Source organism: Tetranychus urticae, chromosome 1 (genome assembly GCF_039701765.1).
Source record: "Tetranychus urticae isolate SD_2017Ah chromosome 1, NJAU_TeUrti_SD_1.0, whole genome shotgun sequence".
Classification (NCBI taxonomy): domain Eukaryota; kingdom Metazoa; phylum Arthropoda; class Arachnida; order Trombidiformes; family Tetranychidae; genus Tetranychus; species Tetranychus urticae.
Genome location: NC_142958.1, coordinates 465,106 through 489,162, shown reverse-complemented (window position 1 = coordinate 489,162; position 24,057 = coordinate 465,106). Strand labels below are relative to the sequence as shown.

Here is a 24,057-nt window from a genome sequence, read left to right as displayed (position 1 = left end):
ATGCATAAATCTATTTTTATAAGTTTGTTATATGTATTAAATTTATGGTTTTTCAATAACTTTAATGTTTTATTAATTGTTTTAATTCAGTTTTTTTCAGTGGCGCCCTCCAGTGGGCATTGTCCCTTCAGGTTCTCTGAACCTCTTCACTGCAGTATCTTATACATTAATCTTTGCCTGTAACAGTTTATTATAAAAAAAGCGGTCTTTTTAATTTTATGTTAGGTTAAACATCAGCAAAAATTGTTTTAATTTTAATTTTGGAATCATGAGTAGTCATAAGTATTAAATATGTTCAATGACAATCTACAATTGGATTTGAATTTGTAGGTGACTTATCATCGGGACAAAGTATCAATCGAAGTGGTTCTTTGGTATGATTTCGATTTTCGTCACTAGCTCTGAGTTTCAACATTTCCTCTCTTAACTTATTGAGTATAGCATAGTTTGGATGATTAGCACAAGCAGTATTTTGAAGCTCAGTAATTTTTTGTTCCTCTTCTTTTTTCTCTTTGGGTGTTTTACAAGATCCTCTACCATATAATCTAAGTAGTGATCCCCATGAAGTTATCTGTGGATGGAGAAGTTGTAAAATTGCTTGGGCCGCTCTTTGTTTACCTTCTCTTTTATTGCGACAAATTACTGTTGCACTGTGTTTACCAACATTCATGGTGAATTCATTTCTTTGGTGTTTAATAAGTCTCACATCAGTCTTTATTTCAGTGTCACCCATTCCATAATTTCTTTTTAGGCACTCAACTAGAATTTGGTAAGGCGAATGTTGACCAGCTTTAGCGCATAATTCGCTGACTCTTTGGTCTTCTACTTTAATATCATCAAAGAAGGTTAGATCTTGCATGGAAGTGTCGACTTTACTATTTCCATCTTGTGTCATATCTCTTATATCAGGAATGAGTATATCTAATGTGGCTCTGGCTGCTTCTGCTTTAGCTTGTTTTTTACTGCTTCCATAGCCCACACCATATTCCATATCGTTGATTAGAACAGTTGCACTATATGGCATACTGGCGTTTTCGAGTTCTTTGAATACATATTTTGGTTGAACTCTTTCAGCATGTTGTACAAATTCATGAAGGATGCAAACAGCTGATTTACCAGCAGGATTCATTAAAAATTCTTTGCGATAATTCTTCCGGGCAGGATCACTAGATTCGGCATTTTTTGGGAGAGGGAATGTAATAAGTTTGGTACCTTCTGGCAGTGATGGTCTTTGCTCCATTTTTCTCATCTGAACGTGTTTTCTGCGGTCAGCCCACGTCTTAAATTTTCGAATGGTTATTTCTTGGAATGTAAAAACCTTGCTACAATAATCACGAATTGCAAGGAAATCTAAAGATTTTTCTTTTTTGGCCTCTTGAACACTTTCAACTTTTGCTAAAATAGGAAGTTGGCTATTACTTTCACTAGGAGTTTCTTCTACTTCTCTTGCCTTTTCTTTTTCGACTTCTCGTTTATAAGCAAGACATGGAATTGCTGACACCGGCACTTCGTGTTTTCTGGCACTTCCTGGACCCAAATAATATGGCTTGGCCAGTGTACAGACTCTTGATTGTTTATGGAGGTAAATAGGCATCCCACTAAAATGTGTTACTTCGATCCAACCTTCTGGAAGCATTTCAAAATAGTCTTTATCTCTTTTCTTCAAAACAATCTTTTTGCGCTCTTCGTGTCCCGGACCGGCACTTCCTTTCTTTAAACTTTCTTCCAACATATCATCGATTGTTTCTAAAGGTATATCTGAATCAGAATCCCAATTTTCATCATTTGAAATGGCGTCTTCTGAGGAGTATCCATTATTTTGCTCCAGCGATTCATCACTTATTTTCTGTTTTTTGGAAACAGATTCTTCTGAATCCTCAGCTTTGCGAACAACTGACATGCTGATATTTTTGAGCTAGATGGTGATGATGATGATAATGATAGTGATATATGAATGATTAACTTTGATAAAACAAACAAATGTGATGAGATTGGTTTTAAAGGCTAACATTTGCACAGGTAAGGCATAAACATTGAGTATCGATATGAGATCGGATCATTACAGATCCTACTTTGAGTCAAATTCACTTGATTAATAAAATTTAGAAATTATTAAAACTTCAATTAATTGAAATATCATCTTAATTAACACAATCTACCCTAACTATATACTTTAACAAAGCCCGGATAGCAAAAAAACTGTCAATAAATCCAGTCTAACAAGTCTATTTAACAGGGACTCGATATCAACTTCAGCCAAAATGGGGAACTCAATTTAATTAGTAAATTAACATATCACTAGCACTATTTAAAGTCGATTGTTTTCCTTCTAGCAACCCCTGAGCATTTCATCGTCAAAAATCAATTAAATTAAACTACAAGACTTGCATTGGTGTTCAAGTCTAGTTGCTTAAATATCTAAAAGACTAGTCTACTGCCTTGGCGCTTTTTTCAATTTTTGTTAGTTTTAGTTAAATCCCAAATAAATAATCAAAGTAACTAATCAATTGTTGTTTCATTGTTATCTTAAATAATTGAAATCAAAACAAACAACATATTTGGGGATAAATAAATCCATTATCATTGTTTTTAGAATAGCTCAGATCAAATCAGTTCATATTTGACGTCAGGATATTTTTCAATTTTCGTGCTTTTTCATTCTCATCCTTTTCTTTCCCTTCCTCCCTTTCTCTTAAGGATAACATCGCATAAATGACTGATGTTATTTGATTTTTTCTTCCTATTTTTTCCTATCCTCTGTTAACTTTAATATATTTTATTTTATAGACTTTACCTATCATTTAATGACTGGTTTCTGTTTTATTTTGTGATTTTGTCTCCATGTATGTGTTATGTTATCTTTTAATTTAAGACTCTACCGTGGTTCTAATTCACTTGACTTCCACTCCTGGTGATATGGATGCTAAAGAGGGCCAAGTACTTTCTATCAAAGATTTTTTTATGATATTCATCTCTCTTATTTTTGCTCTGGTTACAACAGCATTTTTCACATTTTTATGTAAGTTAACAATCTCTATCACTATTCATTTAGTCACCTTTGGCTCTCAGGCTTTACTTGAAGACTGCTCACGAAACTTCACCCTTTTATTCATTTTCCCTTTGCTTATCTTCCAGGTTGGTTCATAATCTGGAAATTATGTCTCAGTAAATTTCGATTTTTCCAAGAAATTTTTGCTGGGATCACGAATGGTGATGCATCCCGATCCAATGCCAAACGAAAGACCCATGTGCAATGAAAAACCTAGTCTGGTAAGTATTTTTTATTCACGATAATCGCAAGGAAAACACATCTTTAATTATCTCTCTTTTTTCAATGTTTCTTCCTCTTCCCTTTCTCAGGTCTCAGGATTAGTTGACGTGGGGATTCACTTGAAATTAAGCGAGATTTCATTCAATTTGGCTGAAGAGGCCTTGAAAAGTGGCGAAGTTCCTGTTGGTTGTGTTATGGTTAGGATTAAATCACCAAGTAAATTGGTTTTATGTGATAAAGATTATGAGATCATCAGCCAAGGTAGAAATAGAGTAAATGCATCAAAGAACCCTACACGTCATGCTGAAATGGAATGTATCGATCGTATTTTGAATTGGTCTAAGGAACAGGGGATAACAGATTTAAAAGAAATTTGGTCTAGCTTGATAGTTTACGTGACTGTTGAGCCATGTATCATGTGTGCTCGAGCATTGAGGTCATTGGGAATCTCCAAAGTTTTCTATGGATGTCCCAATGAAAGATTTGGTGGATGCTCTTCAGTTATGAATGTTCATAATGATAATTCTATATCTGATCCTATCATTGATTGCTTTCCAGGAGCCTTAAACAAATCACGAGCTATTGATTTGTTGAAAAAGTTCTACATGGGAGAAAATCCTAATGCTCCAGAACCAAAGGTTAAGAAAAAAAGATTGGTTGAATGATTTATTTTCTCTTGTAAAATAGCTGTACTTTTGTAATTTCTAATGAGTGTACAGATAAAATGACCAGATTATTCTTCTATACACGTACATCTTATTATTTTATCTATCATCGCTCTTAATCCAAACTCTATACTCATGTGATCGATCATAAGATTATCAGATTGTTATATAACATACTTGAATTACGTGTGGCAGGTCTAACATAATTTCATAAAAATGATTCTAAAAATTGAATTATTTTATCAACTGTTGCAGTTTAATTTAATGGGTATGAACAAATGCTATTTGTATGAATATTTTACAGTTTGAAACAAATATTCAACAGGATATAATAATACTTTTAAGGCCTAGAAAAATATCAGCATAAGGCAAACAACTAAACATTGTTCGATTCAACGTCATGAGCTGGAAATTTGATATCACCATTACTTGTGTCAATTGAGTGAAGTTCACTCTGAGCTTTACTATCAATATTTATAGTACTTTTTGACTCATTGCCATTGCAGATACTATTGGTTTTGTCCCTGGTATCAACAGTTTCATCCTCAACACCCCTACCATCATTCGCCGAAAGACTGACAAAAAAGGCGATTGTACCAATGGAACAGCCAATCATCAATAATATACAATGTACATGGAGTCCACAACCACTTGAAAACAGGTTCATTGTCGCCATAGTTGCTGCTTGAGCGCTAAAATAGATTCCAAAAGGAGCGGCCGTGTTTTCAGGATAATGTTTGACAATAGTGCGGAACAGCTGAGTCTGATAACAGCCGTCAACAAATCCTAATAAGGTAGCACAGAGAAGTGCTAATGGTAAACTGTTGAACGAAAAGCAAACAAAAGGATAAGGAGAATAATGTGATTGAATCTCCAACAGGAATGGCTGATAAATAATTTAAAAGGACTCATTTACTCACTTTGATTTTATGATTGCTAAATCATCAGTGTCAAGTCTATTAGCGTTGTTTGGAAGATTGACATAAATAGAACTAAAAGTTAGCAAAGTCAAAATATAACCAATGAACAATAATCGTTCGGCCTTCTTATTGTTACGAGTTAGAAAAAGTAATACGCCAGCAGAAAATTCACCGATACCTAAGAATAAGAAAAAAATGTTATGGAAGGTATTATTGAAATGTTGAACCTTTTTAATTTTCTAGGTTATTAATCGGTCAAAGTGAGATTACTTACCCAAGCAGATTCCACTCTCGCCAGCATATTGTTTACGATTAACGCCAAAAACTTTTGTATAACCAACTGAAGTTGGATACAAATTGGACATGAATGAATATATTTGACCTGAAACAAATATAATGAATATAAATGAATGCAATCTGAGTAATCTGAAGATTGAAGAGAATGGATTCAGCCTATTTCTAACAAATAAAAGGTTTCTTTACCAGTGTATAAACAAGTGATTGTCAAACAAGCCATCCTTTTGGTAGTCAATAACTGGAATGATTGCTCTGTAAAAGAGTATAAATAATCATCATTAGACAACGAGCCAATTCAAAGTTCTACCAAATGTCCCTAATAATACTTGAAACTTTCTACTAACTGAGCACTTGAACTGGTGAAGGAGATTTAGCTGTGGACTTGGAAGACCTTAAAAACATCGTGCAAACAACTCCAATGAAACCAAATCCAACCAACACAGGATACAGAATATTTCGAGTTTCACGCGGAATATTTTCTTTACCACTGAAAAGAAGGCTGACCAATGTACCGCCCGTAATAGGTGCTAATTGATATATTGCGTAGCAAAGTCCAGTATCTCGAGAATTTGTTTCCTTTGAACTGACGAGACCCAAATAAGATCCTTGGGCAATCAGTAAAACTGTTCAAAAAAGGTCAATTAATTATCCGTTTGAAGACAACTTCAATCTTTTAACTCACTTGAAGTAGATGAGCCAGTCATAAATGCCGCAGCAATCAGGCCATATTTAAAGGGATAAAGGTAGGTTGAAAGTGCAAGGCTGAATGAGAAAAAACGAATGAGTTTCAAAAGTCAATCAATACGAGTCGCTGTCATTACCTGACTCCAACTCCACCTAATGCGAGTGACAATTTTGGACCAAGTTTCGCTATTAGTGGCGGGGCAAGCCAACAGAGAATTGCCGTTGTAAAGTAAAGAATTGATAATGACTTGAATCCATCCCATTCATATCCATTCCATTTTGCTGAATAATCTTTATTAATTGAATCTGACATAAGTTCCTAAATAGTAAGATATAATAATGAGCATGTTTTGAAAAACAGTGAAAAGTAAAGAATTTTAAGATTTCTCAAAACTGAAAACATAAATGATTAGGTAAAACTGGTTTGTCCATTGGTTACTGAACATCAGATGATTTTCTTGTTTAACGTTTAGCTTTTGATTAATGAGAGGTATTTAAGTGACTTATACTTGTGACAGAAGGCGATTAAAGATTCAATTAATTGTCAGTTTGACTGATTGAAAGGAGGTTAGAAAAGAGAAAAATGTTAAACAAAGAATCAAAACTTACCTCGATGTTATTTCCAGTTATATAAGGTATCAGTAGTAAGAAGAAAACAAATGCAAAATATAAAACTGATTTTAATGATCCTTTTTTTTCTTCCGCCATTTCTGATTTACTTGTATTGTTGTCACAATATAGTCAACTTGATCAACTCAACTATGTTCAATTTAGTAATAGGTGTTGAGGTAAAGAGATGTTTGCTTTTCATTGTTCAAACCCTTTTAGCTTTATATACAGCTCAAGTAATCTGTAAACTTTAGCTACTTTAGGGTCCAAACTTTCCTTGATAAACTGATCTCTGGGAGTTGTACACTAATCGATATCACGCTCCTGCTAACAATTAATTATAACATTAATTTAACATTGAAATATGTTGCTTATCTTTCACAACTTTTGTAACATTAACATTGTTAGTACCTACCTTGAGAATTGATATTAAGGTTGCATAAAGTCTGGATTAAAAACAATTGATTGTAATATTAATAATGGATTAAGATGGCTTTCTGCTCTTAATCTCAAACTATTCAGCCTCCATTGGAATACTAAATCCCATCAGATATGATGAAGATACAAGGTCTTTCAGAGAACAGGTTAACTTTGCACCAAAATACCTCGAGAACTACAGGTCAGATTGAGCGAGCCAACTTTGTATTGATGAGCTTCACAGCGAATTTTTGATGGACTATTAAATTTCGATAAAAATGTACAATTTTAGCCTTCTACGCCTTCTAATCTTTTAGATTAATCGAATGAATATCAGAGTCTTTTCTTTGTGAATCATTTGAAGTTCCGGGTATTTAAGAGTGACGCCAGAGCAGTTATTCATCTACAGAGTGATCGGAAAGTTTCTGGTGTGAGGTGCTTTTTCCCCTTCTACGCACAAAGACACTGTTTGATTTGGTATTTTATTCTCTTCTAATAAGGCCTCACACCACGCATCAAAAACTTTCCGATCACTTTGTAGAGCAATAAATAACGAGATAAACAACAATCCAAAGAAATTTTCTGGCTTTTGTTATCCTTAAAACATGGTATGTAAGTGATGGAACACATGTATCATCATTAATTTATGATCAACAGTAATCTTTAAACAAACTCTCGAAAATAGTGCAATACTCAAAGCTAGTTATTGCTTGGCTTCGGAAAATGATATCGAACTCGTTAGAAAGGACGAAAACTGCCTGAATTAGCTCCAGCTCTTTCTAATGAGAGGTTCGTGGCATTATGTAAAGCTAAAGAAAGCTGAGGAAGTAATTTGGAAAAAAGCAGGAAAAGGCAGCTAAGCGTTCTGGACTTGTGTTGGACTTCAGTTAGCGTTTCTTGTGGAACCCATAAAAGATCAAAAATTTAATGGTTTTCGCAGTAAATTCAATACAAAAATGATATCAAAAACTAATGCGAAGTCTGATTTAACATGTGAAACGAAGTACCAAAGTCAAATTAACACGGGACAAGCACAAGAATTATGTGGTTACTTAATAATATTGTCAAATATTTGTTAAACTGATATGAAGCTGTTCGCAGTCATGGTCAATGTAATAGAATCAGCCAAATAACCGAAAAACTATTAGATTGTTCACTATCAGGATAAGCAAAGTGATAATTCAAAATTATTAGTACCAGTATTGAGGTTTATCAAAATCATATTTTGTACTTATAGATATTTATGAACATTAAAATATTTTCAAACATTAAAACAGAGATTGATGTTTAATGCTTAACTCGGTGATTAATTAAAGTTGAGTTTGAAAGAGAGTGTGATAATTAACATTTGGCTTTTGTCTCCATTAAAACCCAAGCAAACAAAACCAGAAAAAGATAGAACCTATTTCACTATACAATTAGTCCATGTATTAATACATATTTTAATAATAATAGCTGCATGAGTAAACTTTCACTTCTCAATCTTGAACCGCAATAATTAACATGATAATCAAAATGATTGTATGAAATCGGTTAATCTTTTAGGTTGAAAGAGATGGAAGTTAAATTATTGGGTTAACATTTTAGGTTCTAGGTACCTAAATGGTTACCTAAAGTTGATTTAAGATAATTTCAAAAGATTGATCTTTTAACATGATTTTACTATTAGACATTTTGTTTGCTTCCAAATTTGGTTAATTGTGTGTTTGGCTAAATGAACCAGTTTACTTTAGTACTGAAATCAAATGAAATGATATAATTTTCAAACTCAAAATTATTCAACTGATCAAATTTTTAAGTAATTGTTAAATTGTAAACTCTTTTAGTGATCAATAATGATGAATGGAGCGCGAAAAATTGGTAAATTGAATCTAATTGAATAAAATATGTCTCAGTGTAAACTTTATTATGATTGTGATCAACTCTAGAGGCAAAAACATTTTTACCTAACCATGTAAGACCCTTGAGAGATTCAGTAACTGTCAAAAAAGTAATAAAAAATAATGATAATATTAGAAAATACAATTTCTTATTTGATATCAAACATTTACTTTACAGTTTTTCGTCTGTTCCAATGAGTTTGGAATTTCTTCTGGTTTAGATTCTGGAGCAAAGGGAAAATTGAAAACAAAAAGTAGCCCAACTGTTATTTTATCAAATAACAAATAAGCTGACTAATGACAATTTTGTGAAATGACAAATTGGAAAAGGACAATTTAAAAGATCACAATTTTGAGATGAAAATTTAAAAATGACATTTTAACAGCTGACAATTTCGGCTTCTCAATCAACTGTTCAAACTGTGATCAATTATGGACCAGTCATTCAATCAAATTAACAATTGATATTAATGAGTTGTGAGTTGATATTAACCAATCAATTATTTTATTTTTAGCTTAATTTCAGTTATTGATGGACACAACTTAATTTGTCTGAAATTTAGCTAATTGCAGGGTTTAACTCATTTTTGATGACAATTCATTATCAATCATTACGAGCTAACCTCAAACTCTGTTGGTTTAGCTAGCATTTATACTTTAGCCAAAAGGCAATTGGAATCTAAAAGACAAAGCAATTTAACTTATCAAGTTTAGTTGTTGAATTGAGATTCAAGGATTGAGTAAAGCATTAACAAATTGTGTGTGCTTTAAAAACGTTAACAAACTATCAAAAAGTGGTTATAAGAGCCAACATTGAGCCATGCTCAGTTGATAATATCACATGTGAAAATAAAAATAAAAACTCTTGAGGTTCAGTTGTATCATAGGAATAGAACTGATAAGGACAGAGAATAACGTGATTGTTTAAGGCTGAGAGAGAATCAAAAGAGTTGAAAATTTTTAAGTTTCCCTGTTTTTGTGACAAAAGGAGAAATTAAAGTTTTATCGTCACCATAATCATCGTCATTAGAGATCATCATTATCTACATAATCATCATTATTATTGATATTTGTTTTATGCCCAAAGGGTATTATTTAAGACCAACAAAGGAACGTTGAAAAGTTGCTTTCAAGATGTTTCGCTTTTCCTAGTAGTTGATATCGTTCCTATTTGAGTGGAGCTGAGTTTTAAAGGAAAAACAATGGATATGTTTAGATTGATTGTTTCATAATTATCCACATCTTTTTTCACTGTCAACTTACATTGAAAAAGTCAACATTTAATTGATCATCATAATCATCAGCGCCATCAATTGTTTTGCCACAAATCAACTGGATAAGTTAATATTGCCATGTTTTTCTGGTACAATCCAATGTGTCTTAACCTTTGATTATTTGCGTTTTCTTGTCAACAAATGCATCAGCCGAGCACGAATCAATGCTAATCCATAATAATTATAAACATCGTTTCCATTTCCCATATCATTGCCATCATCTTTTCAATTGTCAATATCGTCGAAACAAAAGCGCAACAAGTTACATCCAAGTTCATGTGATGCGTCCTTATTAATATAAATCTGTGTTAATCTTTCCTTTATTATGATGTGTATGTTCATGTTCAAAACCATTCACCCGCGTATTTATTATCTTAATCTAGTTATATAGATTAACTCGTTGTGGTTACGAAGTCACCATCACTTTAGTGAATACGAGATAAAAATTGACGTTGAATCTGATTAATATCAAATTTGATCGGATCAATCAATTCCAGGAACAATTCATCCATGGAGTTTGATCAATTGGCTGAAATTTACCCAGATTCCATCGAAAACTCAACTTTCAATATCTTCTCATATGATTATGATCTTGAAGCATCCTTGAGCACCTTTGATCTTTATGATCTCATTCCAACGGCATTAGTTTATGGGATTACGCTGATTACCGGTCTTATCGGTAAGTCTTGAGACATGTAATTATTTATGGCACAAAAGTCTGAATCTCAATGATAATCCAAATCTTTATAATCACGTTTTCGTGAAATAAATTTCTTTTCCGTCAATAATTGTTAACTTCCTTCACCTCTTAATGAAGCAAGTGTTTTTCCTCCATCCACCAAAACACACCAACATTTCATGTGATCTTGCAACAGTTACGACAATTGATATGACAAGTTGAATATTTGATCCAATCTGTAAGAAAAGTCAAGAAAAATTGAAATGTTAGATTCACTTTCAGTCAAGATTAGAATAATTAAACACCAAAAGATGCCAACATACAGTAAAAAGATATGAAAAGTAAAACTTGTCAACACTCGATCCAAATCAGATTAAGAGTACCCCACCAAATTAAAACGATCAAAGATGTTTAAAGATAATACGTTTATAACAGTTAGTTTAAATCTTAAAATATTAAAGCTGATTTAACACTGATTAAATAAATCCAATTCACTTTATGCAACTCAACTTTGGTTAGACAATAAAATGACACAGTTACTCATCAAGTCCATGTGCTTTAACCCTAACAGTGTCACCATCTATAATTAAAATTTTAACATTGAATAAAAAACGAGTTTCCAATTGACTGAGAAAATCATTGATCAGTTTTTGATGATAGATTGCAGTTGTTGTTACAATAATTAGCAGAAAATCCAATAATGATTATAAATAATGCAAGAAACCAAACCAGATAATAAAAGGGTAACTTCAATCATAAATAACGATTGTCCAAATTAGTTTTCCCTTTCCTTATCAAGGTTATCAAGTGTTTAAGCTTTCTTTTTAAGCCAACAATCAACCATTTTTCCAGTGAAAATACCTCATCATTTAACATTTTTCAATTTCAATCAAGCAACATAAAAAATTAAACTAAACACTGATTTGTCTGAGAAGCAGAAAAAAACAAGAAAAGGTTGACTCTTGATTATTTTAACCTAAGGCCATTTTCAAAATTTTGATCATGAATCAAATGAGCAGAAAACATGATAAAAATCTGTAAACTCAAACACCAGCCGCCACTAAATAATCAACATTAGCGATAATCTTACCTCTGTCAACCTTTAATAATCTTCAATTAAACTAATCACATAACAATCGGATGAGTTTCACTTTTAATAACAACACAATGGAAGACACTATTGAGCATGAAAATTAATAAAACGCTCAAAAGCCTTCTTTTGTTAATAATGTTGACAATTATTAAACATTTCATAAATAGCTTGAATAAATTAACTAAAACTGTAATTATTTAATTAATATCATAATTGAGCTTTGATATGAATGAACATTGTTTCTGCTCATTGAATTGACTTTCAATGAAAATTGCTTCAACATTGTTGCCTCGTTTCAGCTCACAGTAGGCCTTTTTGATTAACTAGATTGCTGAGCTACAATTTTTTCAAGCTGATGATATTTCAAGTGATAATGATCATGATGATCATGTCTTGTGTTAGATTTTACAGGGTAAAAGTTGGCAAAGCAGCTTAACACCATCAAGCTCATCATTATTATCATCACTCTTAATCTTGACTTTAATATAAAATAAAACGATCTTCATTTATGACTTTACCCAAATCATTTGACTATTAAACATTTGAAATGCAAATATTGTGAAAAAATGCACAAAAAATGTGTAATTTTTTTCTCATTTGTATAACCATGAAATGGAAAGTGAGGAACATGAGAAACACTCAATTAGAAAATGATTTTAATGATTATCTATTGAATGGAATTATTTTTTCTCTCATTCAAACCAGTTTCAGGTTTAACTTGAAAACTGTAGTCAAATGAACCAGAAACAAATGGTTTGACTTAAGTGAATGCATTAATGAAATAACTTTCACTCGATCAAGTGTCAACCCAATTTTAACCTGATTTTTGCTATTTTCACCTTTCCAATTCATCATTCAGTCCATCTTTGTTGTTTAAATTAAATTGTTCATCAAGTTGATATCATTGAGTTGTTTTCAAGTTGAATAAAAAAGGAATCAAATGAAATTGTCAGGAAAACCAGGAAAAACAAGAGACAGAAAAGTTGAGAGCTTTTTTCATCTCTCCATTGCCTTAACTGAACCTCATTAATACTTATTCACAATTTAATTAATTTACACTCTTTGACAAACCTTTTTTTGGATCATCAAGTAATCCTTTGCGTATTGACCAGAAACATTGTGAATCTCATGTTGATTCAATCTTTACTTTTATGGTTATCCTTTTGATTAAGATTGATGATCTACTATGGTTTGAATAGAGATCAGTTTAACAAAAATCACTAATAGTAATACATTGTATAGTCAATTTTCACCTGATAGATGAATGTAGCCTTTAATGGCTTGAATCAGGATAAACCTTTCCAAACTTTTGTCTACCAAAGATCAGTTTTCAATTTGCTTTTCATTAAATCTTTTGTCAACAATTTTCATGAAATGTTTAAATTAATTCAATATCTTTTATCCATTCATTTTCTTTGGAAAACAAGTTTGGACATTTAACATTAGAATGATGTTGAAGTGATTTCAAATGAAGGTTCAGTTTCAATCAAAATGACCTTTTCTTGATATGATTGAAATGGATAGTTGAAGTAATAAGTTATTGTGGGAAGTTTGAACAGCAGAGTTTTGATGGAAATATTCAGTTGAACCTTTCAATGCTATTTACGTCTTGCATTGTCAAATTTGATGGTTAGAGTTTTGGATATTTAACGATTAAATCAACAATTTTGTATCTTAATCTGTAAGCAATCTGTTAACATCTCATCAGGTAAAAAGCAAAAGTTAACCTGATCTGAACTTTTTGTTGGCTTACTGTCTTTGCATGCTAATGATCATCTTCATGATCATTCCTTTCGTCCCTCCTTCACGTTGTAACAATGTTCATTTGGGTAAACAAGGACAACCAGGATTTCGGTGTTGCCCGAAATCAGATATGCATGACTAGTCAAGGAGTTAACTGGTCCTTCACCAAGGATGTTATTCACCCTTAAGGGCCTGGATAGACCTCGATAAAACATAAATCAACACAAATTTTCATACAATAACTATTACTAACAATATAACTGTAAGGGTACGACAGTCGCACGACTGTTTGCTTCCCCCTAAACCTTATTACTCAATCTTTCTTTTCCCTTCAACTTCATTCTTATTTGTTAATTCAAATTACCCTCACCTTAAACCGTCACTTAGAAACCTATTTATTGTCCTTCCCCTTTCTTCCTCATTGTCAGTCAACTTAAGTCTTCCCTAGTATTGTTACTGTCCCTAGTTTACATTCATCATTCATTATAATTAAAGAAATTAGTTTAATATTCAATTATTGTGCTTAACTACTTTACTCTTTGTGATTGAGACCTTTAACTTTGCCCTTAGATGTTTATCAAGAAGTCAACCGACTTCTAGAGGAAACATTTAAAATAAAGATCTTTGTTAAACCCTAACATAACAAATAAACTTAAATCCATTTCCTTACAGTTATCCATGATTGAGCTAAGAAAAAGGGAAAAACGAAAAACTATGAAAAATGTAAGATTAAATGTTTTGCGTTCCGAGCAAGTTGATGTTTATTAGGATAAATTAAATTTGTTGTTACAGTAGTAATGCAAAGTAAACTGCTAACGAGCATTAACTTTATCTGACAAAATCAGTTGAATTAACTTTGAATAAGATGAGACTAGACTCTGAGATGAGGTAAATGGTAATAAACTTCAAGTCAACCTTTGTAGTTGTGAGGTTTATTAATGTGTTTAAGTACTGAATTTCTGTACTGAATCATATTCAAACATGAGATTTATTGGGATCACTTACGATTAACTTACGAATCAATTTACTAGTAGTTAATATTAAATGTATAACTTGTTTTGGACAATCGAAATGTATCTTTCCAAATTGGACTTACCGACAACAAACATCATTAGGAAGATACACGAGTTTTCTGAAAACAAACCTGTCTCAATGAAGGACACTTAAACATTCATATCTATTGATTAGATTCATTAGCATGCCATGTAAAGACAGCAAATTTTGAGACTCAAACAGTTTGATATCAATAACGATGCCTCGAGAGCCGACATCCGATTTCATGAGCCTATTGAAAGGTAAACATTATTCTAATAAAAAAGTTGTAAAAGTGTAAATTGTTATGTAAAATGTATATTATTTATATGTGGTTGTTGCATTAAGACATAAATAAAGAAATCAAACGTTACTATTAATATTTAAATTAGCATATAAATAAAAGGTGGGAAGAATAACCTGCAATTTGAAATAAAGTGCATGGAAAATGAAAAACCCAACATTAGGAAATTAGTTTTGACCTTTTATGATAGTTTAAGAGTCTTGAAAAATATGCATCAGATCTGATGTGCTTTTCACAGGGTAAAAAAGAAATTTGAACATTCATTTCCATTGAGTAAAACTTTCAAACGATATAACAATGAACCGCAGGTTTATGGGAACTTGCAAAGCATCATTGGAATCAGCATGCAAGTTCGATCTGAAAAGTTAGGTCCAATGTGGTCTTCATTGGGTACTATGAAATTTTTGAATAACTTCCGGGAACTCGGATTTCGATCTCTTTTGATTTCTTTCGATCGATCACCGAAACGATGAAGAAATGCTGATTGACGATACCTTTACCCGTCGATGTGACAAGTTGAGAGTTCAGTGTAGCTTCAGGTTCAAGAATAAGAGCTTGATTTATTGTATTTATCATTAATTGTATAATGAAAGATAAATAAAATGTTCAATTTGGATTGAGAGCTATTTTTAGAAAATTCGTGTAAAATATGGTAAAATCAAATGAAAAAGTAACCACTTCATGCTGCTAATCTTGAAATCCTGATAATTTATCAGTGTTTAAACTTGAACAGAATTTCATGAAGTTGAAAGATAAGCCAATTCTAGTCATTCGTCCAATCAATTAAAGTTGATACAATAATAATGCAAGTGATGATGGTTTTAAAACTTGAAGTCAGTGAAGTCAGTCTTGAAATTAATTTCACAAATCTGTCAAAGGGCAACGTTTGAAGTAGCAATAATCGTTAATCATTGAAGTCAACATTCGAGTGTCATTAATACAGACTTGTGTAAACATTATCATGGTAATAAAATCAAACCGATACAAGTTCACAAGCCAAATGAAGTCAGTCCAAGACGACTGTTTCATCCTCCATCCAAACTAATGAGGCACAAAATGAATGTCGAGTAAAACTTATTCCCATTCCTCCTCCTTCCTCATCATTATCATCAACGTCTTTCCATTTTCCTCTTGTTCATCCATGTTCATCATATTCTTGTTCAGATGTTGTTGTCAATTGATTGTAAAGAAACAAGAAAAAAAACTACTTTCATTGTAAGCCGAAAAAAACAAACAAAGTAAACCTTAAATGAAGATATAAAAACAAGCCATTTGTGAACCTCATTATTGTCAATTGTTTATCTTTCATAAGCATTGCCATCAACATCATTCCAGGATTTTATATCTTCATTATTGCTTTCATTTGCCGACGAGTTTTCAATCAAATCATTAACCTCCAGCAAAATGTTGACAAATTTCGTTCTCTCCAAGAACGGATTTACGATCATTATGGACAAGAATAAAGCTAATTACAATCATTAATCGCCACAAAATGGAAACATGTTCAACAAAAGAACACAAAATTGCTAAAAAAGTGATTGTAATCGGCTTACACTTAACACTAGTTGAGCATTTGACTGAATAATTTTAAAAAATGAATTCTCATGATAAATGTAAAATGTGATAACTCGATGATAAAGATACTTTATTATGATATTGCTAATGTATATTCATAGTTAATTGAATAGTTAATATCAATATTTACCTTGATTCTTAATTCTTAGTCAATATAATATTCGTTCTAACCTTTACTCAGTTCAATAAACGTTATTATATTTTATCTGTTTTCTATCATTATTATCGTTATTATCATTTATAAATACATTTGTTTGATTATCCTTTGATTTATCAATTCTTTATTTATGTTCAGTTCATCATGTATTATCAAATCAAACATGGAAGTAAAGTGGAAAAAAGTGTAACAATAAGTTGTGAATAAAAATAGCCAGACGAAGTAAATAATAATTGTTGAGAAAAGGTAATAACAAGAAAAGCCTGTTAGACAATAACAGATTAAATCTGATTCTGGAAAAAAGAGAAAAGAGAGATTATCTTCTGATTCTGATAAATGAACTTAGGTGTTCATATTTTCATTATTTTTCCTCTTAAATCTCTTTTTTTCTCAAAACCTTTCATCCATTCCTTGTCATATTTGTCCATCTAATTGACCCAAACAATCAGATTTTCATTTTTATTGAAATTCCAACAAAAACAAAGTTCAAGTTCAAAATGAGATTAAAAAGTAATCCATTTCAAACAAAATAATGGATAAGATGGAAAAAATCGAAATAATTTTTCTCTTTTTTCAACAATAAATTCAGACATTTACATCACTCGAAACTAATAACTTGGCTTCAACTTTTCTGAACCTTAGACTTCCATTGAGATCAGACTAAAGTCATCTTATCAATTGAATAACGAACAATTCTTTACTCTTTTCTTTCTCCAGGTAATGGACTAATTATATACACAGTCAGTCATTTCAGGCGAATGCGAACACTTTCAAATGTTTTCCTCGCTTCTCTGGCTTCAGCTGATTTACTGTTAATCATAGTCTGTGTACCTGTTAAGGTGAGTTTCCATGAAAAATCTATTATTCTATTCCCATTGAACAGTTTTGGAAGAATAAACAGAACAAGAATTGTTGAGGAAAACAAAAGCATTTCAAGCCATTAATCACTCTCAACATTGTAACTCTTTACGAATAAGTTATCAATAAAATGCTCAACTCATCATATCCAATCATCGTATTAAGCTCTTTGCTAATGCTGTTTAAAATACATTAGTTTAAGCTCGACTTTTCTTCTCCTTCTACTTCAGCCCTTTCTTGGTTTGACTTTGTTGACGATTCAGAGCAACTTCCAAGTGAATGTAAAAAGTTTACTTAAGCTTGAATAAATTCAACATTTTTTGTTGCGAAAAATGTTGAAACTAGAAAAGAGGAAATCAATTGATCTCTGATTTCAACAGCAACCTGAAAAGTCTTTAGAAACTCATGATATTGCAGTTTAGAGGGAAGAAGAAAAAATTACTTTACATTTCATTCCAACAATCGTATACAATGTGCGATGAAAAAAACATTTCATGTAAATGACCAAAAGTAAGTAAAAAAGGTTTGATTTGTGGATGAAAGGGAAACTCTTTTTTTATCAAATTTGATTTATTCACCTTTGTGTTGGTGAAAAGGGAATTTTTTCAACTGAGGAATGGAATGAAAAGAATTATGAAATTTTTTTTACTCAACTGATAATTGATCATTTGCATCTTCAATCCATTGACTGGAAACGCGGCTGGTTACAAAATACTGAAAAGTATAAGGAACAAGAATCGAAATTGAAATTGACTTTGAGTTTGGTTAAAATATCAATGTTTAATCATTATTCAAGTTTATTCATGCAACTTTCAAATATCAAGTTGAAGTAATTAAAATGTATTCATCGGAAAGTTAACGTATTTATTAAACTTTTGATTTTTCCATCATTAACAGCGATTAATCAAGTTGATATTGATAATGATTATTATGATAATCAATCATTCAGCTTGTCAAAAAAGTGTTTAACCGTTGAAATGGCTTATTCAGGTTAATCTTTTGGCGCATTTCTTCCAATTCAATTATTTTCTCGTTCTTTTGTGTTGATATTTTATCGAAATTTTGAATAGATTAACAAAGATTTCAAGGATTAACAAGCAAATGGTTAAGTTGGTTTGTCAAGGCAAACTATTCCAGTCAGAATTGAACGTCGAAAATGAAATTTGATCAATAATTGAAAAGAAACGAGTTTATATAGAAAAAGAAAAGTTTCATTCCCTGTTTTCACTCCCAGCATCTCGAGCTGTAAACAACTTTATTGTCAACATTTTTCAACTCTTTGACTGTAACAAATTTTAATCAGAATTTAAAGGTTCCTTGAAATGCTTTTTTGAAACTTTTGTGATTTATCAAAAAAAACTTGTTCTTAGAATATTTTTTGTTCGCATTTCTTCCAGCTCTTTTCCTTTCAATTTGAATAACTGGAAATATTTACTTTTTCAATGAAAGCGTCAATAGAATCAAATAACAATCTTATTTTGGGAATCATTTTAATGAGAATTTTGTTTTTCTTTTTGTCAAGTTTGGTCAACTTTTCTCATTTTCCTGGGAAATTGGTCCGATTCCATGTAAATTTGTTCATTACATGCAAAATGTATCAGCAATATGCTCTGTTTACACACTTACAGCAATGAGCATTGAAAGGTAAGACAAAGGATTTAAAATCTATTCTTTCATTATCATTATTTGATCAAAGTAAACAGTTTCATTGAGGGAATGATATAAGTCTTGATTTAACTAGAAAGTTGACTGCTTACAGTAAATATTAATTTGTATTATCAAGAGATGAATGGAAATGGATAAACAGTATAGATAAAGAATGTAATATTTACTTTTATAATCAGATATTATGCGATTCTGCATCCAGTGAAGAGCCGTTACATGTGCACAATGTCACACACTCGGATGATCATTGTATTAACTTGGATCTTCTCATTGATATCAGCTTCACCCATCATTCATTTGCAGGTAAATATACATTTAATTGAAACATTTATTGAAATGCTATTAATATTTGCAAATAAAAACATTCTGATGCTAATTTTAACTTCAATTTGGTCTATTAATAACGCATCTAACTTGGATTCATCATCAAATTGCATCATAGTTTTGTCATTTTTAGGACTAATAATACATTAAACATGCACACATTAATTATACTCCATGAGATTGGAATTAAACTTTTAATTTGATGCTATTTTTGCTAGTTACTCGTCACCTCAACTCATAAGTAATAGACAAACGATAGATGTGCTCAATAGAATATGGATTTGCGAGAAATGGATGCAGTTCGAAGACAAAGTCGAATAAAATGCAAAACATAGAGTTCGCACACAAACAATTCTCATTAAAACTAGTTTCATTTATTAAATCCATCATATGCCACAAACTATTTTATATCAATTACGATATTTGCTTTATTTTAAAATTGATATGAAATTTAACTCAACAAGATCAATCTTTGAATTCTTGCTCGAATAAAAAGAGACATTTGAAGTTGAAATTGATAAAAAATGGACAAAATTGTAGTTGATTTGCATTTGGGTCCTCCAAACTGTCATTAGTGTTGTCTGGAATCGGCATGATAAACGGTTTCTGTACAATCTTTTGAAGTTACTATTAAGTGTGGGCTCTGAAATTTTTGTTAAGCATTTGAATATCAATTTTAATCGTTCAGATTTGCCGAAGATTAACATTGCAGCAAAATTTTCTGTGGGATTCATAATAATACTGCAAAAAGAATTGTCGAAATGGACAAGGTTTCAATAGAAATAATGAATAACGAGTGACAATTTTGATTGAAAATTATTCTGATTCAATAACATGATCTCCTTTCATATACTCAATCTACTGAGAGATTATCTTACTGAATGAGTTCGTCATTGAATAGGGAACTTACCTGTACATGATTACTCCGAACAGATTAATAAACAAGCTATAAATAGTCTGGATTCTTATGGATACTCCAATAGTTACTGTGATGTATTGCATTACGCTATTAATACGCAGGGAAACAATCAGTGGTGGAAGTTATCCAATGAAATCCTAACACAGAAGTCTATTTCATCTGTCATAACTAATGCATTGATATTTAAGTCTAATTTCGCTCTAATTTGGCTGGAAATTCTTTGTTTTCGATATTCGTTGATCAGCTTAAATCCAGTCTTTTACAAGCCAAGTTTATTAACTTTTAATAACTTCAACATAACTTTCTAATTGATGTTTAAAAACATAATTCATTCGTTAAGAGACTTGAACAAATGTTGGTAGGACCTTAAATGGGATGCACTCGATTTGTTCAGTAAATAAAGAGTCAAATGCATTCTAGAAGTTAAATATCAAGCCTCAAACAAATAAATCGTTCAATAAACTAACTATCCAACTAACAAGACAATTATTTCAGCCCAAAACCCAATAAATGTTAACATCAGCTCAAATCTTAGTCAACGCAAGTGCTATTCTAATATGAATTAAAACATTTGTATGTCCAAAGATCTCCATAAAATACATTTCTAGAGAATACATTTTTAGGTTTCGCAGGAAAGTTAACGAGTTAAGATGAGCATCTAAATAAAGGATCAAAATCTATCAAAGTTTCTTCAAGTTTTTGTCAATTTCTTAGCTCTTGAATTCACTAAAATTAGCCTTGACTTCAACTTACACATTTTATCCAAATTGGATGCAAAGGTTTCTAAAAAGACGTTAATAGTCGAATCATGTTTGATGTTACACCAAAAAGCTGTCCATCAACTCGACTAACATACAGATGTTTACACGAATTGCTTGATCACTATCAAATTGCACCTGTCATGTTAAATATTTTATTGACATTTAAACATTTAAATCGCTCAATTGGTACTCACCTTACAAAGCAAGCTTACAATTAATGCAATGAACAATTGAAAGTTTCCTGAGAAGAGTAGAGAAGAGTGAATGATATCAAATTAAATATTGACTAGTCGAAGCAAAAGGCAACTGAACAACTACTTCATGAAATAGTTTCATATCTGATGTTCACAGGAAAGGCATTCCATCCATTCAAGAATTGACAATAAAGCAAAAGAAGTAAAGTAATAGAGAAAAGAAACTCAATTTATGAGTTTATTTATTATTAAAATAAACTTTTCTTGTGAATAATAATCATTTTAATGATATTTAGGTGACAATAAAAGTCGTCTCTTTGTGTTATTCAACTTGATAATGGTGTTTAAACTCGAAAATAACAAGATTGTCTGAAAATTCCACTTTTCCATCCTTATTATTATTCAATTTGATTAATGAATCGCCTTTAGCGAAGTTGACTGCTTATTTATAATTGTGACGATCAAATGAATGGTTAAAATGAAAAAATGTTGATAATGTTTCAAGGCTTCAAATTGATTGAGATTTGGCAATGAAATTTCATCGGATTCGTTGAGAAATGAAAAAGGGAAAAGTTTCTTCTTCTAAATCATTAATAACAACTGACAATCGATTGATATACTATAATAATATAAACGTATCAAGAGTTTCAGGATTAATCAAATGTAGCAATCACATTAATCATGTTCATCGAGTTTCCATGTTCATTGTGGTCAAAGCTGAACAGTTCCAAAGGCTTTTTATACTATTTATTGAGCTTCAGTTTCGTTCAGTTTCGCTTAAATGTTTTGTGGTTTCCCTTTTCACGAAACAATATTAATGATGCTTTTGAGGAGGCAAAAAACAATTGCTTCTTGGACTAGTTGTTGATATAATCATCATTAATGACGATAATGAACATTTCAACGAATTGTCAATCATTTTAAACTCACCTGAGATTAAACAATTGGATAAAGGATAAAGTATATTGTTAACGTCCATTGTATTACATTATTTGTCTGTTCAATTGTTTAACTTGTTTTTCAACAGTTTTTTTGCGATTTTACTTCAAGTCGAAGGATTATATTAATAGCGGAATGCTCGAGGTTGTTATTCGATCAGTTACAATTGTCTTTATTGATAGGCTTAATGAGGTGAGTTTCACTTGTCAATCAGGATCATCTCAGTGGCTATTAGTATCATTTGGCCATTAAAAATGTGACCATCCATTTAGTCCTCTAAAGATGTGCTTAACTCACGGTTTCATCTGACAACTAAACAGAAAAGTTTGACATTTTTCATTGCTTTTGCCAACTTTCAATGAAATGATTACTTCGAGTCTCGAGATTGCAATTGATTGATATTTAGCCATGATATTTGCAGTTTAATATTGATTGATTGGAAAATAAATGGGATTTGTTTTTAAAGTTTGAGACGAAAGTTTTAATGCAATAAATTTCGAATAGTTTCGAGCAATGGAACTCATTTTGATGGTCTGATATTTCACGTAATGCCAATGATGAGTAACGCTCGAAAAACTCTGAGCAAGATTCATAGTGGCCATATCCAGAGTAATAAGACTCATCAATCGCTTAGAAAGCGAGAATGTGCATTTAAAGACACAATAATCAACGAAAGATTGTTAGTTAATCGTTTTCTTTTGACTCGAGTTGTGAACGAACTTTCTAAACGAAGCACACTTGGAAAGCGAAGAACACTTTTTGCAAAGAATGGAAATAAGTATTCATCAAAGTGCAATATGTGTATTTAAATAGCCTTTAGTTTGATCAATTAAAAGATGTTTCCACGAAATATTGTCATAAATTACGGCAACAATAGAAGCAATTATTACCAGAGGCAGTTGATGATCAAATTGCAATTAATATTTTGTTTTATTAATTTGTGTTCCCTTCGAGCAAATCTGCATAATTGCAAATATCTAATTACTTCTCAATGGAGATCGATCTTTGCAAAACTCAGTGAATTTGTTTTTCCCTTCCAATCTAGTTCCATACACAAACTTCTTATTCTTTTGCATGAAGTAACGATCAATTTCTAATTCAATACTTATACTTATTTAATAACAAAACATTTCAACAAATTCAAAGGATCTCTTTGATCATTAATTCTAATAAAACGTGAATTGTGGTTGATTTGATTTTTAATTAACTTCCATTCGCTTTGTTACTCTCTTTGATCAAACACTTGTTTTTCCCTTCCAAACAATCTATTAATAATATTGTTATTCAGAGTGATTGCAATTTTAATTAACTTCTAGTTAATCATTAGCAGTCGAATGCCAGCTTAAAATACATTCATCAATCCCTTTCAAGTTCATTCAGGTCGACAGTTCAACATTTAGAAACAATTTCAATCACAAATTATTCTCGAACTTTGTCTTTAACTTTTAATCTAATAACCTTTCGTCCATATTTTCTTTCGAAATATCTTTTCCTCTTACAAATGCGAAATGAAATATCAAACTATCAAAGCAATTCCATTGAAATTCAATCATTTCAAGGCAAAGACTTGTTGAATCTTCAGACATTTAATGTAAAAAGTCATGAAATTGAACATAAAACGATCATATTACAACATGCAAATCCTTTTAAATCATTATAAATACAATTTGAACAAGTTTGTCTGATTTCACGATTTGTAAGATTGCATCTAAAAATAAGGCAAAGACGGTCAATTCGTATTGAATGTTTGATTGTTGAAATGTTTCACAATCGAACTCAACTTGTACCTTTCGTCTT

General features: G+C 31.3%; 3 protein-coding genes, 1 long non-coding RNA gene and 1 pseudogene across 5 annotated transcripts in view; 2 read left to right on the top strand and 3 right to left on the bottom strand.

Moving 5' to 3' along the window:
* Positions 1-186: 186 nt before the first annotated feature.
* On the bottom strand, positions 187-1,900 carry LOC107369954 (microprocessor complex subunit DGCR8 pseudogene; annotated as a pseudogene). Its single transcript, XR_016198637.1, has one exon. The product of XR_016198637.1 is annotated as a microprocessor complex subunit DGCR8 pseudogene (transcript).
* Positions 1,901-2,751: 851 nt separating this feature from the next.
* On the top strand, positions 2,752-4,017 carry LOC107370024 (tRNA-specific adenosine-34 deaminase catalytic subunit ADAT2). The gene is made up of 3 exons (XM_015937999.3): positions 2,752-3,019; positions 3,136-3,270; positions 3,361-4,017. Exons 2-3 carry the CDS (start codon positions 3,208-3,210, stop codon positions 3,934-3,936), a joined length of 639 nt encoding a protein of 212 aa, XP_015793485.2. The 5' UTR covers positions 2,752-3,019; positions 3,136-3,207; the 3' UTR covers positions 3,937-4,017.
* Positions 4,018-4,170: 153 nt separating this feature from the next.
* Positions 4,171-6,632, bottom strand: LOC107370023 (UNC93-like protein MFSD11). Its single transcript, XM_015937998.3, has 8 exons — positions 6,447-6,632; positions 5,975-6,156; positions 5,836-5,915; positions 5,498-5,776; positions 5,340-5,405; positions 5,131-5,238; positions 4,857-5,034; positions 4,171-4,757 (listed from the first exon to the last, which is right to left on the bottom strand). The coding sequence occupies exons 1-8, from the start codon at positions 6,543-6,545 to the stop codon at positions 4,313-4,315; spliced, it is 1,437 nt and encodes a 478-aa protein (XP_015793484.2). The 5' UTR covers positions 6,546-6,632; the 3' UTR covers positions 4,171-4,312.
* Positions 6,633-8,857: 2,225 nt separating this feature from the next.
* On the bottom strand, positions 8,858-11,243 carry LOC107370015 (uncharacterized). Its single transcript, XR_016198639.1, has 3 exons — positions 11,020-11,243; positions 10,007-10,932; positions 8,858-9,924 (listed from the first exon to the last, which is right to left on the bottom strand). It is a non-coding gene; the product is annotated as an uncharacterized LOC107370015 (long non-coding RNA).
* Positions 10,528-24,057, top strand: part of LOC107370014 (QRFP-like peptide receptor) — a 28,147-nt gene continuing 14,617 nt past the window's right edge. Inside the window, exons 1-4 of the mRNA XM_015937988.3 lie at positions 10,528-10,696; positions 17,318-17,439; positions 18,981-19,102; positions 19,303-19,426. Coding sequence (XP_015793474.1) covers positions 10,528-10,696; positions 17,318-17,439; positions 18,981-19,102; positions 19,303-19,426 — 537 coding nt within the window. The remainder of the gene's footprint in view (positions 10,697-17,317; positions 17,440-18,980; positions 19,103-19,302; positions 19,427-24,057) is intronic.